The 14553-nt window shown below is 43.8% G+C and overlaps 1 protein-coding gene across 1 annotated transcript in view; it reads right to left on the reverse strand.

The window, feature by feature from the left end:
* The window catches only part of HAO1 (hydroxyacid oxidase 1), a 33308-nt gene that overhangs the window by 3380 nt on the left and 15375 nt on the right, over window positions 1-14553 (reverse strand). The window contains exons 3-5 of the mRNA XM_081855673.1: window positions 9522-9777; window positions 6236-6411; window positions 3395-3486 (exon numbers count right to left, since the gene is read on the reverse strand). Coding sequence (XP_081711799.1) covers window positions 3395-3486; window positions 6236-6411; window positions 9522-9777 — 524 coding nt within the window. The remainder of the gene's footprint in view (window positions 1-3394; window positions 3487-6235; window positions 6412-9521; window positions 9778-14553) is intronic.

Genomic DNA, 14553 nt, shown 5'->3' on the forward strand with positions numbered 1-14553 from the left:
GCCCATCCCCATAAAACACAAGCATCTTTTATGGGAAAGTGTGTCCCAGACAGCACCATCCCTCTGTGCCCTGTTCTCTGCCCCCTTCCCATGGCACTGGCTGTTTTAACAAACTGTAGGATTGGTTAATGCTTGAGCTGTTTTATCCTCCTTTCATTTGGCTGCCTGATTTATGTTTGCATGCATCCACCATCTTAACCAAGTCCTATTGAATTCAATGGGGCTTACTCCCAGGGAAGTGGAGTTAGGATTGCAACTTTAGACTGTTAAGAATGACACCTTAAACTGATGAGCCTAGACTAATTCTATTGGAGTTAAAAGGGACAACTCCATTTGAATTTTTCTAACTCAGTTACTCAGAATGAATTCCTCATCTCAGAATTATTTAATTCTCAGTAAGAACAACAAAGAAAAACAAATCTTTTTGTGACAGAAGTTCTCATGCGCTCACTTGTTTTGTCAGATTCATGAAACCTTACACTGCCAGAATAGGAAGGAGAAGATTAATAGGTTGGATGGCAATGAAATTCAAATAATACAGTTGTACCTTGGGAGACGAATGAAATCTGTTCCGGAAGTCCGTTCAAATTCCAAAAACGTTCGAAAACCAATGCTTGGGTTCCGATTGGGTGCAGGAGTTTCTTGCACTCAATCGGAACTTTCTGCGGCGGACATTCAGATTCCAAACAACATTCGCAAACCGGAACACTCCCATGTTTGCGGCATTCGGGAGCCAAAACATTTGAGTTGAAAGGTGTTCGTCAACCAAAATATGACTGAACAGTTGGTTTAAATGTCTGCTCAATAGGCACCAATTTTACACTTGCCAATAGGTGGTAATTAGTGGAAACAAAAAGGAGAGGTATGGTTCAAGATGGAAAGGAAGGACCCAAGCGGACCACCGACACTGCGCCCAAGCATGCCCAAATCCTGGAGCGAGCCCTAACTCTATTGCATTTTGTGTTTGGTGCACTGGGTTGTTTTTTAACAGTGCACATTATTCTGAGAGCCAAGGCACTTGGCGCAGGCACATATGCATGCCAGAGGGGCGCACAGAGGGTGAGACATGAAGGATTCTGCCACAGCACCCCAAGCCTCACCGCCAACACAGCTGGAGCAACCTTGCCCTGCACTGGAGCCAAACAGGGCCACGCTGTGCTGGCTGCGCAGGGGGGAGCCCGGTCTGCTGACACAGCACTTGGCAGGCACAAACTAGGTTCCCCATGTCAGTGCCCCCAGTGTGGCATGGCCCAGTGCTCCTCTCCTTGAGTGTTGGTTCCTCCAACACCGGGAGAGGAGGGCCAGGCCAGCCTGTGCAGTGAGCCTGCTTCATGCAACCTCAAAAATCCAGGGCCAGGGCCCCCCTGGCACCCACACATTATGCCCCTGATACCCAGCTAGTGAGACATCCTGCAGCAACGACAGTGGCTTGGGCAGGTGCATTTGCAGACTTTAGAAACAAAAGAAAAGTTATATGCGAACAAATTTTCTAAAGGATACTACACTGCAACAAAAAGTGCAGAATTCAGCTAAGAGTCTGGTTTTTTTTAATCTGTTGTTGCTGCTTAATTGCAATGTGAACATTTAGCTCATTTTGTGACACTTGTCTGTGAAATGGGAGGGGAAAAGTTCTTGTTTAAGAACTGTGTTGTGGCTCCAGTGAAGATAACGGATAGGGAAAACTATGCTGTGCATCAATTGTAAATGTTGAAGAAGCTACAGTTCCTCAGACTAGATGCCTCTCTTTTGAACAGGGCAATATAATAAGATGCTAGCAGACTGTTGAATTGTTTCGGCAAGGCAGCAAAACCACTTTATATTGCACGCCAAAACCTGAGATCTGGCAATTCAGCTCTTTGCTCAGGACAGGTGGGTGTGGGAAACCTATGATAGATGACTGATAAGATAGCTGATACGATGGATGATAAACCTGTGACCAGGTAGTTTAACTACATGCACAGGACCACTGGATATAACAAGGCTATGATAGATGATAGATGAGTTCAAAGTCTCAAAGAGTCCTCCAAAGTCTAATGTGTTGATGGGTAAGGAGCTAATGCAAGTAGAAACCAATGTTTCATACACAGAAAACGATGCTGCACAAGACAAGCAGAGGCAATATTCATTTCTTTGAAGGCAAAACAGAGTGGCCAGAGGGAATCAAAACTTGCAAGTTCAATTTGCTTGTATATTCTTTCTGACTGAGGTTTCTAGTCATCTGGCACACAATAAAAGGGCTTGTTTTTCCTCTTTAGGTTTTGCTTTGTTGCCAGAAATACTTTGGTTCCACTTCCGCATATGTATGCTCACTTTCACATCCAGGCAGATTGTGCCAAGTGCTGTTACTTGAGTCTCATACAAGCCATAATTAAAGCGCACATTTCATCAATGTGTAACAAGACACAAGGAAACATTCACCAGTTTGGACTTGATTTGTTCTCAAAACCAAAATAAAGCTAAACTATGTAGTCAGGTTTCAAGAACGTAAGGGTTTCAATCAGACTCTAAATAGTTATATTTTCCCCTCCAGGGCAAAAAATACATGCTTTAAATGCGTAAGATCCCAGGTTCAATCCCTGACATCTACAGTTTAAAGTTTTCAGGGCTGAATTTACTAAATCTATAAATTATGAGTAACTTTCACCCACAAACCCTGACAGCCAAAACTTATGGCAACAGCAGGGTTTTGCCAAATCATAGGAGACAATTCCTAGGGGCCACGGTCCCTTCGTGTGCCCCCACCCCCCAAAAAAATTATGCTCCGGAACCTAGGAGTAAATCAGGAAGCAATCCTTTTTTAAAAAAACTCTGCAGCTGAGAGCACATGGCAACACAATGCAAGTCTGCTTTTAGCTCATTTTCCAACGATCAGGCAAACCATAAGGTAAAGGGACCCCTGACCATTAGGTCCAGTCGCAGACGACTCTGGGGTTGTGGCGCTCATCTCACTTTATTGGCCGAGGGAGCTGGCGTACAGCTTCCGGGTCATGTGGCCAGCATGACTAAGCCGCTTCTGGTGAACCAGAGCAGCGCACAGAAACGCTGTTTACCTTCCCGCTGGAGTGGTACCTATTTATCTACTTGCACTTTGATGTGCTATCAAACTGCTAGGTTGGCAGGAGCAGAGAGCGAGCAATGGCAGCTCACCCCGTCGCGGGGATTCGAACCGCTGACCTTCTGATCGGCAAGTCCTAGGCTCTGTGGACTAACCCACAGCACCACCCGTGTCCCCAGGCAAACCATAGGCTAGCACATATGCCTAGAATGCACCTTGAAAGCCACATTTTAATTTGTGGGTGGGGGGGTGGGAACCCAGCTGTTAATTGCTCAAACTGCATTTAAATAAATTTTTCAATCACTGCGGCCAACTCTCAGTTGCTTTACTAATACTTACAGTGGCTGGAACGCCATCCAGCTGGCGCGCCCCGTGATTTGACACCAGGATCCCATTTACGCCATGCTTCACTGCTTCTCGAGCATCGTCGGCTAGGGAAGAAAACATGGGGCCTTTACAAATTGCAGCTGTCATTGTGGGAATTGCAACATCCATAAAACTCTTTAATGAACATATCGAACTAAGGCCAGATTTTCTGAAGAAGGTTGCACGAGGAATGCAATTCAGCAACTAAAGTTCACTGTGTGACTGTCTCCCAAGTCAAAGACAACATTTATATTCCTATGGGAAGACCCTTAGTGCAGGTTAATTCTGTGTCCAGGGCGGCTGTCTACTAGCTCCATCTGGTACGCAGGCTGAGACCCTACCTGCCTGCAGACTGTCTTGCCAGAGTGGTGCATGCTCTAGTTATCTCCCGCTTGGACTACTGCAATGCGCTCTACATGGAGCTACCTTTGAAGGTGACCCGGAAACTGCAATTAATCCAGAATGCGGCAGCTAGACTGGTGACTGGGAGTGGCCTCCGGGACCACATAACACCGGACCTGAGAGATCTGCATTGGCTCCCAGTACGTTTCCAAGCACAATTCAAAGTGTTGGTGCTGACCTTTAAAGCCCTAAACTGCCTCGGTCCTGTATACCTGAACAAGCGTCTCCACCCCCATCGTTCAGCCCGGACACTGAAGTCCAGCGCTGAGGGCCTTCTGTTGCTTCCCTCACTGCGAGAAGTGAGGTTACAGGGAACCAGACAGAGGGCCTTCTCGGTAGTGGTGCCCGCCCTATGGAACACCTTCCCTTCAGATGTGAAGGAAATAAGCAGCTATCTTCCCTTTAAAAGACATCTGAAGGCAGCCCTGTTTAGGGAAGTTTTTAATATTTAATGCTGTATTGTTTTAACACTTGATTGGAAGCTGCCCAGAGTGGCTGGGGAAACTCAGCCAGATGGGCGGGGTATAAATAATAAATTATTATAAATTATTATTATTATTGTTCCGAAGAGCTGGTAAATGTTCATTCTACTGATCCCCATCAAAACTAGCCCTTTGGCTCAGAGATTTACTGTACACAGACAATAACGATTACCTTAATCTCTCTCACACACAATGTAATCATTTCGTATTCTGATGGCTTTCGATTCATTATAAAAACAGAGAAAGGAAAAGGTCTCATAATTCCATATATCATATGCAGCCCAGAGGAGAATGTGGGCCTGTTTGTACAGTATATTGAGCAAGTTTAGACACAATCCATTTCCTATTGTACCTTCCCTCAAAGTTAGATACAAGCAAATGTCAGTTCTGACATCCGCTTAAAGATAATTGCTTTCAAAAGGAACAACACTTTATAGCTTATTTTATGGGTTTGGACTAAACCTTAAGAAGTGTTACATTAACCAAAAGATTTAATTTCCTGGAAGACCAGGGATCCCAACCTACCCCTCAAGAAACAAGAGGCAAACAAACAAATTCCTTTAGGGGGGAAAAGAGTTCATGATCTAAAATGCTCCAAAGCTCCAACCAGCTAAAGAATGTGCCATTCACGGTTTATAAAAAGAAAAAGCTGGCTTTGTTTTAACAATTTACACACTTACGAGATAGAATGTTGCACATTTCTTCTACAACTGTATGTTAAACTTTCATCTTCTAAGGGGTACAGTCATACCTCGGGTTACATACACTTCAAGTTGAGTTTTTTCAGGTTATGTACCGCCGAAACCCAGAAGTACCGGAACAGGTTACTTCCGGGTTTCGGCGGTCGCACATGCGCAGAAGCACTAAATTGTGCTTTGCGCATGTGTAGAAGCGCCAAATCGCAACCCGATCGTCCACTGTACTGCAACTTACTGAATAAATTAAATTAACTGAACAAAATAAATTGCCATGCTCTGTGACTTTAAGCTCAAAGTGCATAATAATAATAATAATAATAATAATAATAATAATAATAATAATTTATTATTTATACCCTGCCCATCTGGCTGGGCTTCCCCAGCCACTCTGGGCGGCTTCCAACAAAATATTAAAATACCGCAATACATCAAACATTAAAAGCCTCCCTAAACAGGGCTGCCTTCAGATGTCTTCTAAAAGTCTGGTAGTTGTTGTTCTCTTTGACATCTGGTGGGAAGGCGTTCCACAGGGCAGGTGCCACTACCGAGAAGGCCCTCCGCCTGGTTCCCTGTAACTTGGCTTCTCGTAGCGAGGGAACTGCCAGAAGGCCCTCAGCGCTGGAGCTCATGCACATGTTGGTTGGGTGGGTGGGTGGAGATAGGGACACATAGTAGCATTCATTTTAAAAAAGAGATGATTCAGGCCAGCACTGCTAATACATAAGCCAACGTCTGGATAACGTATATTCTTTATTAAGCCCTTTATCAGCTTTCACACTAACTCAGGACTGGTGAGCCTGGTATTCAGTTTGCATCTTCACAGCTAAGGGAACAAAAGAAAGACCATTTAGCTTCTTGCTTAAAATACAGGGGGAGATCCAGCCTTCAGGTGAACTTGAAAGCCCTTTTGTGAAGGACACTTGAAATCTTGAAGTGCTTCCTAGCCAATCAAACATAGGTTTGGTTGGAAACATCCTCTCATCCTGGCCTGCCAGATTTTTAGCAGCTCCCGTTTCTAGACAAGATGGAAACACTTTGAACCAAGGTGATAAGTGTGAGGAGAGCAGGAAAGAAGGAGGACATAAAATCAAACTGCAAAAATAAACAGGGCTGTTGAGAAAAACATTTATTCTGTTTGCCATCAAAAATAGCCTCTGCATTCTCTCTCTCAACCTTCTGTAAGCCTTGTCCGATATCCCTCGATAGTTACATTTAACTCAAGTTGAACAAACCTCTAAGGATGCCTTTGGCAACAATTGGCAGCGAAGTCAATCCTCTGAGCCACTTCATATCCTCCCAGTTGATTGATGGATCAATTGCCTCCGCTACATAAACAGACAGGCCACTGTTTTCGCCATAGCCCGTCTCCGATGAAAATGCCAGGTCATTCGTTTCAAAATTTTTCATTCTGGAGTTCAAGAGCGGGGGAGAAAACACTTTCAGAAAACTCAGCTGGATGCGGCAATATTTAAAGCCAGTACAGCTTCAACTCCCAACAAAACCACTCAAATGTCTATTTAAAAATAAATAAATAAATCACATACTTCATATTTAATGAATGGACTTGGAAGCCTCTGAGGTACCACCTACTGATTTGTCTACCCTGGTGTGGAGCAATGCATCCTAAATATTTGAGGTGGTCTTGTGGTCATTGACAGCTGCCTAGAGTGGCTGGGGAAACCCAGCCAGATGGGCGGGGTATAAATAATAAATTATTTACTATTATTATTATTATTATTATTATTATTATTAAGCAACATGTCATTATAATGAAATGATTTTAGAATGTTGTATCATTTTACTGTTGTTAGCCGCTCTGAGCCCGGCTTCAGCTGGGGAGGGCGGGATATAAATAAATTATTATTATTATTATTATTATTATTATTATTATTATTATTATACTCTTATTATGCTTTTATATTCTGCTGGAAGCCGCCCAGAGTGGCTGGGGAAACCCAGCCAGATGGGCGGGTTATAAATAATAAAATTGTTGTTGTTGTTGTTGTTGTTGTTGTTGTTGTCAGCATCACCACCATCATCAATCTCAGAGCTGTAGGTTTGAGCCCCAAACTGGGCAAAGGATTCCTGTATTGCAGGGGTTGAACCAGATGGCTTTGGGGTGCCTTCCAACGCTACAAATCGGTGATTCTATCATGTTAAAACAAAGTACTTTGTCACATGACGTGTAACTAACTCACAGAATTCATTACCATATGAAATTGTGAGAGCCACTGGCTTTAAAAGGACATTAGCCAGTGGGGTTATTGGCAGCTATTGGGCATGATTGCAAATAGAACCTGCATGTTCAGAGGCAGTACAGTGGTACCTCGGTTTACAGACGCTTCAGGTTTACAGATGCTTCAGGTTACAGACTCTGCTAACCCAGAAATAGCACCTCGGGTTAATAACTTTGCTTCAGGATGAGAACAGAAATCGTGCTCCGGCAGCACGGCAGCAGCAGGAGGCCCCATTAGCTAAAGTGGTGCTTCAGGTTAAGAACAGTTTCATGTTAAGAATGGACCTCCGGAACGAATTAAGTTCTTAACCCGAGGTACCACTGTATACCTCTGAAGACCTGGTGCCAAGGGTGCCAAAACTGAGATGCCCCACGAAGGGTGTTTCTCTCATATACCCTCATCGTGGCCACCTTGTACGCATTTGGCTGCCCATGGCTGAAAGCATGTTGCTGAATTGATGGATTATCAGCAGTGTCTGTTTTGCACCACGGTTCAGGATTTCAGCATCCGGAAACCAGGAGTTGACAGCTATCCTCTTTTCTGTTCTGAACAGAGAGGAGATACACAAAGAGTTTCTATCCGTCAGCAAGCAAGGTGGGTGCTGATATAGATGCCTCCCCTTGCGTTGAAATGGGGACATGCTTGGTCCTGTCTAGGGATGCAGGTGGCCAGAAGCGGTTGAGTCCTGCTGGCCACATGACTCGGAAAGCTGTCGGTGGACAAATGCCGGCTCCCTCGGCCTGAAAGTGAGATGAGCACCGCAACCACATAGTCGCCTTTGGCTGGACTTCACCATCCAGGGGTTACCTTTTTTTTTTTTAACCTTGCTTGGTCCTGTCTTTTTTCCAACATTTTTCAGGAGACATGACATCCACTTTGTTTTACGCCACACCCCACAGAAGCCATTTGGTATTATGCCCTGCACCCATGTCAGCCATTTTGTGACTGCTGCCCATGGTGCTCTCTCAAAATTCCAAACGATGGATAAAAACCATTGATTTTTTAAAAAAATAATTTTAAAAAATCAGATTTTAAAAAATTTAAATTGGTTTTTTTATTATTTAAATTGGATTTTGAAAATAAAATGCTTTGGGAGGAAAAATCTTTCTAAAGATAGTTTTATATTTAAGTTATATTATAGCCCAAAGGCTATTCATCAGGAAATAAGGTTTTAAATTTTTCATCTGTTCTAAAACTCAGTCTAAGGTTTTTTTTAAAAAAATTGTTTAACCACATCAGTTAACTAACATGGATACATATGCTATAATGTTATTGTTTTAGTTAAATAAATTGTTTAAATTGTTATTAAGGAAATGATTATTTTTCTCCTTCCAATAAAGTGCAGCAGAAAAGTTGTCCAAATATAAACAGTTAACTTATGAAACCTCACAATAATTTCATAATTATCCATCAATGTATTTCTAAAAGTATAACCCAATCAGTACTTTTTATATAACTGTAAAAACTACTCTGAAAATTTATTATTCCAAAAAAGAAACCTTAATCTGGTTGTAAATATTAAGATTATAGCAGCAAGAATGAGTATTTTTGTTTAAAAAAATGATTTAAATCAAGTCTTACTGAGTAGTGGGACTATGGGATGTGGGTGGAGCTGTGGGTTAAACCACAGAATCTAGGACTTGGTGATCGGAAGGTCGGCGATTTGAATCCCCACGATGGGGTGAGCTCCCGTTGCTCGGTCCCTGCTCCTGCCAACCTAGCAGTTTGAAAGCACATCAGTGCAAGTAGATAAATAGGTACCGCTCCAGCGGGAAGGTAAACGGCATTTCCATGCACTGCTCTGGCTTAGTCATGCTGGCCACATGACCCGGAAGCTGTACACCGGCTCCCTCAGCCAGTAAAGCGAGATGAGCGCCACAACCCCAGAGTCGGCCACAACTGGACCTAATGGTCAGGGGTCCCTTTACCTTTACCTTTTACTCACTAGTGATTTAAATTGATGTGATTTAAATCAAATCCACCCTGTGGGGAGCCCTGGTGTATAGGATCTGAGCACCAAAAGAACTGAAGAATGCTGGAAGATGACCAAAACCTGTAAGTACCTGTGTTCTTTGGGAATGCAGAAATAAAGAATCAAATCTAGCACGCGGGGGGTGGGGTGGGGGTGGCACTTTATCTAAATTAATTCAGTATTGGAATGATTTGTATTAAAAATTGTATTATAAATTGGTATTGTTATAATGAGGCTATTATTGGATTGTAATTGAAAACTAATAAAACATATTTTTTTTTAAAAAAAGAAACAACAACCTGTAAGTACCTGAGATTCGGGGGAAGCTGAAATTTGTTGCGCACATCGTCTAAGCGTTTCCCAAGAAATGGTGTATCTACAGTCACAAAGATGCCTTGGTATCCAGCTTTTTCTGCCCGCTTCACTAAGGACCTGGTGACTTCACGGTCTTTATAGATGTAGAGCTGTAACCAACGAATTGCCTCTGGAGCCTCCTGGGCAACTTCTTCTATAGATGTTGTGGACCACGAACTCAGCATCATCCCCGTTCCCATTGATCTGCAAGCTAAAGATCAGGAAGTAAGTGCCTCCCAAATATTTTCAATAATAATAATAATAATAATAATAATAATTTATTTATTTGGTTTCCCCAGCCACTCTGGATGGCTTCCACAGAGACCAAAAATACACTAAAATGTCACACATTTAAAACTTCACTGAACAGGGCTGCCTTAAGATGTCTTCTGAATGTCAGGTAGTTGTTTATCTCTTTGACATCTGATGGGAGGGCATTCCACAGGGCGGGCGCCACTACCGAGAAGGCCCTCTGCCTGGTTCCCTGTAGCTTTGCTTCTCGCAATGAGGGAACCGCCAGAAGGCCCTCAGTGCTGGACCTCAGTGTCCGGGCAGAACAATGGGAGTGAAGACGCTCCTTCAGGTATACTGGGCCGAGGCTGTTTAGGGCTTTAAAGGTCAGCACCAACACTCTGAATTGTGCTCGGAAACGTACTGGGAGCCAATGTAGGTCTTTCAAGACCAGTGTTATGTGGTCTCGGTGGCCGCCCCCAGTCACCAGTCTAGCTGCCGCATTCTGGATTAGTTGTAGTTTCCGGGTCACCTTCAAAGGTAGCCCCACGTAGAGCGCAAGTAGTTCAAGACCCTATCAAGAAACTAGGTACTACATATTTATATTATGGGCTGGGGGGGGGGAATCTCTTGAGCTTTCTAATTGCTCTGTTCTCTTTATAGCAGCCAAAGGTGTGAATTTTATCAAATCAGCACTTTCTGAAATTACACGAGAACCAAAACACAGCCACAGTGCATTTCGTCAACCCATCAAAATTTACAAAAATGCATTTGCTATGGTAAAATATGTATAAAAATGAGTATATGTTTCTGAAAATATTATACAGTTGGGAGACATTGCTTGCAAAGAATGTGTACGTTAGTCAAAACTGCAGAGAAAAATACATTTATTGGGAGAAATTCACACCAAAATGCCGAATAATTTTCATGAAGGTGTTTGTTTTAATGCAAATTTCTGAAGAAACTTGGAAAACTGAATTTAAGATTAGGGAAAGCGAGAAACCAAGAGAACAAAATTGACAGACCCTTCCCTCTCTGGTCAGCCGATTGGTTTTCAGTTCATTTTTTAACCATTTACTTAATTTCTCAAATACTGAATCCTCGATGGTTTCAGAATTGCCGTTGGCTGCTTACAACCTACATATTTGTTGCCCTGGCCTTGATTTCAGCACTTACTGGACTTCAGCTACCTTTCTTTGTAAATAAACTGCTCTTGTTAACACAGGGTTGTCACGGAGTCCTAAATAAGGGACATGACTTTAGTCACTGACATTCTCCTAAAAAGCCTTTTAAAATATTTGTGCAAGTTTAAGTCAACTTTTATATTTTGTGCAAGCGTTGACTAGTGATGGAGCTCCAAACTCCATTTCTCCAATAACAATTGGCTCAGCTTTGCCAAGCTCTGATGGTACATTAGGCTGATGCTGGACAACTCTATGACATAGCAGAAGTACTTGCTGGACATAGAGCTGACGACTCACAAGTGTTAGAGCTCCTTTGGAACCATTTCAAATTCTAGATCTCCATTATACACAGAAGCAGATAGTTACCAACGCCTTTCCATTCCTGAAAGGCCTATGATCCAAACACACAATACCCCTCTTCTGAGAATGCCTGGACAGGTTATCTGGCCACACTTAATTAAGTGGATGAGGAAGAGGATCTGAGCAGACTTGCACTCCCTTCCACCACATTCCCAATTGTCTCCATCACATTCTTACATGTCCTCCATAACTGACCGAACCATAGGTGTCAACTTTTCCATTTTCTTGCGAGGAATCCTATTCGGAATAAGGGAATTTCCCTTAAAAAGGGGGAAACGTTGACAGCTATGGACTGTACCCGGAAGCTGACTGAATTCATGGAGGTTTATTCCCACACACTTCAGAAGCAGGGAGTCAACACAAGTTTGGGGTGCTCTATGCCTTCCATGACAAACTGCCAAATGGCTGTTTGGGAGAACGTGACTTATTTGGGAAGCGAGTTCCGACTTAAAGATAACTCCAACCCAACCATGGAATTCAAGGAAGCTTAAAAGGTTAATTGTGACATCAGGTTTCCACATTCCAATATGGTTAGCCATATTTATCCAAGGCTTCTCTGCAAAATTCTGTAACCCAAAGTTGGGGGTCCTTGGAATCCGATGCCCATCAGCCCGAGAAAACATGGCTTCTCGGGATGGTGGGAGGTGCTTAGTCCAGCAACATTGGGAGGGTCACATGTTCCTCATCTGAAATTTGCAATTCCTAATCCATGGCTACCCACACTAAGCATAGCAGAAAATGCCCTCAACAAATCTCCCATCCAGATCCTGTGGGATGCTTGTTTGACACAATACATTACAACAGGCATAGGCAAACTTGGCCTCCAGATGTTTTTGAGACTACAATTCCCATCATCCCTAACCACTGGTCCTGCTTGCTAAGGATGATGGGAGTTGTAGTCCCAAAACATCTGGAGGGCCGAGTTTGCCTATGCCTGCATTACAACAAGGATGATTAAGCTGTCATTGGACTACAAATTCCATCATCCCTGACCATCAACCATGTTGGGGCTGATAGGAGTTGGAGTCCAACAGCTTCTGTCATGAATGCTTTAGCTGAGATTCCTGCGTTGTTGGGAGGCGGGGGGAGGCGGGGGACAACTAGAAGATCCTTGGGATCCCTTCCAATTCTACAATTCTATGATTCTATAACAGCTGAGGGGCCACAGCTTAGTCACCCTTGCTTTATGTTCTATTCCCTGAATTACCTACAGTGCATTGGGAGAAAGTTTGCACACTTATTAATTATCTAGACACCCTCACAAGGAATAAGCCAGAAGAACATTTCTAGCTTAGTAGTCACGGAACTGGGTGCCACCAAATGCATGGCTCCTTCAGTGGCTTCCTTGGGGCAAGAGGACACTTGGACCAGAATGTTGTAGCTGGACTTCTCCACATTTATTTCCATCTTTTATCAACAGTCATTTAACTACCCTATTTATTTCAACACTGTTCTCAGTACCTCCAGGTACAGAACTCATATAATCATTTTATTGATTGATTGAATTTATATATGCCCTATACCCGGAGGTCTCAGGGCAGTTCACAGAAAAGATGACAATCTACAAAATCAAAGTTAAAAACAATAACCCAATAACACACACACCCCAATTATTATTAATTTTTACATAAATGGTGTTCATCACTGAACAGAATATACTGTTTGGGTAAGGTGACTAAAGCTCCAATTAAGGCTTAGAATAAAACCAAACACTTTTTTACTTTAGATGTCATCAATATTATGGTAATTTGCCTTTTATATAATACACTGATTTCTCTGAAACTTTTCAATGTACCAAAGATCACCTAAACAGAAACTAAAAAAATAAGCACTGTGTTATGTATTTACCTACGGTGGTTACCTGAGTGACAGCTTAACATTAAAATGCTTATCTATTGAGAAATACTGTATCTCACTAGACATAGGGGTTTTTGTCCTCAGGATAGCATCACCATTTAGGATACAAATGCATGAACTTCTAGATTGCTGTGATGGGATAGTGAGCTGCTTGTGCGTAAAAGCTTGATCCCTCTGGGGTTTGGCTGGTCATCCAAACCGATGCACTAACGGAGCCCCCAAAGCATGACTCCGTCAGTCGCTGGTAGAATCTGACAGTGGGCGTCTACGGAATTTACGCCAACATAAAAGCTCTTTGACAGACATGCGCTTTCGAGACTCTCTGCGTGACAGTTTCCGGCGAAGGGTGGGCGTTCCCAACGGGGGTCCCGTTACCTCTCCACTACTCTCACTGGAAGCATCCCAGAGCCTCCCCTCCGCTGTGACTCCTGCACTCCCCCTGCTGGTTCCCTCTTCTACTGCAGATTCTCTCCTATTCTCCTGTAGCCTGTCCACCACCTGTCTCTCCGATGGCAGTTCCCTGACATCCACCTCCCCCCCAGGGCCCCCTTCACCCCCTCCCGCCTCCTCTCCCACTGGCGGTGAGGGCGGAAAGCCCCTGAAGGAACTCTCCTCGTCGTCCGAGGATTCTAACACTTCCAGCCACGGCGTACCGTCTCTCTCCCCGTCTTCCTCTTCTTCGTCGGAGTCGGCTTCTTCACCCACCCCTGACTCTGGGAACCCTTCAAACTCTCCTTCCTCATCGGTGGTCCCAAAGTGTTCCCTTCTAAATCGAGCCACGGGTTGCGGTTTTCTTGGGAAACGCTGATGAAATGTTTCTATTAAAACCTCGTCATTGACTACCTCTGCTGGTACCCAAGTGTTTTCCGACTCTGCTTCCCCCTCCCATTCTACCAGATATTCCACCTGATTCCCCTTCCACCTGGAATCAATGATTCCTGCCACGTTCATGTCGCGCTCTCTCTCTTCTATCACGGGCGTTTGGGTGGCCTCTCTCTCACGCTCCCCCCACTCGCGTCCCTCTCGGTACGGCGACAGTAATGACCTGTGAAATACTGGGTGTAATTTCATGTGACTGGGCAGCCTGAGTTTGAATGCCACTGGGTTGACCTGCTGTATGACCTCAAAGGGTCCCAATCTTTTGGGCCTCAATTTCTTACTCCCGCCCTTGAACGGTAGCCCTTGGGTGGACAACCACACCCGGTCCCCCACCCTTATAGTTTCACCTTCCCTCCTATTTCTGTCTGCTTGCTTCTTATATTCTTCCTTGGCTTTCTCTAAGTTAAGTTGAAGCTGACGGTGGATCGCCTCCATCTCTTCAAAAAAATATTCCGCCGCCGGCACGCTCCACCTCT

Source organism: Podarcis erhardii (genome assembly GCF_964252035.2).
Source record: "Podarcis erhardii genome assembly, chromosome: 3".
In the NCBI taxonomy this organism is placed as follows: domain Eukaryota; kingdom Metazoa; phylum Chordata; class Lepidosauria; order Squamata; family Lacertidae; genus Podarcis; species Podarcis erhardii.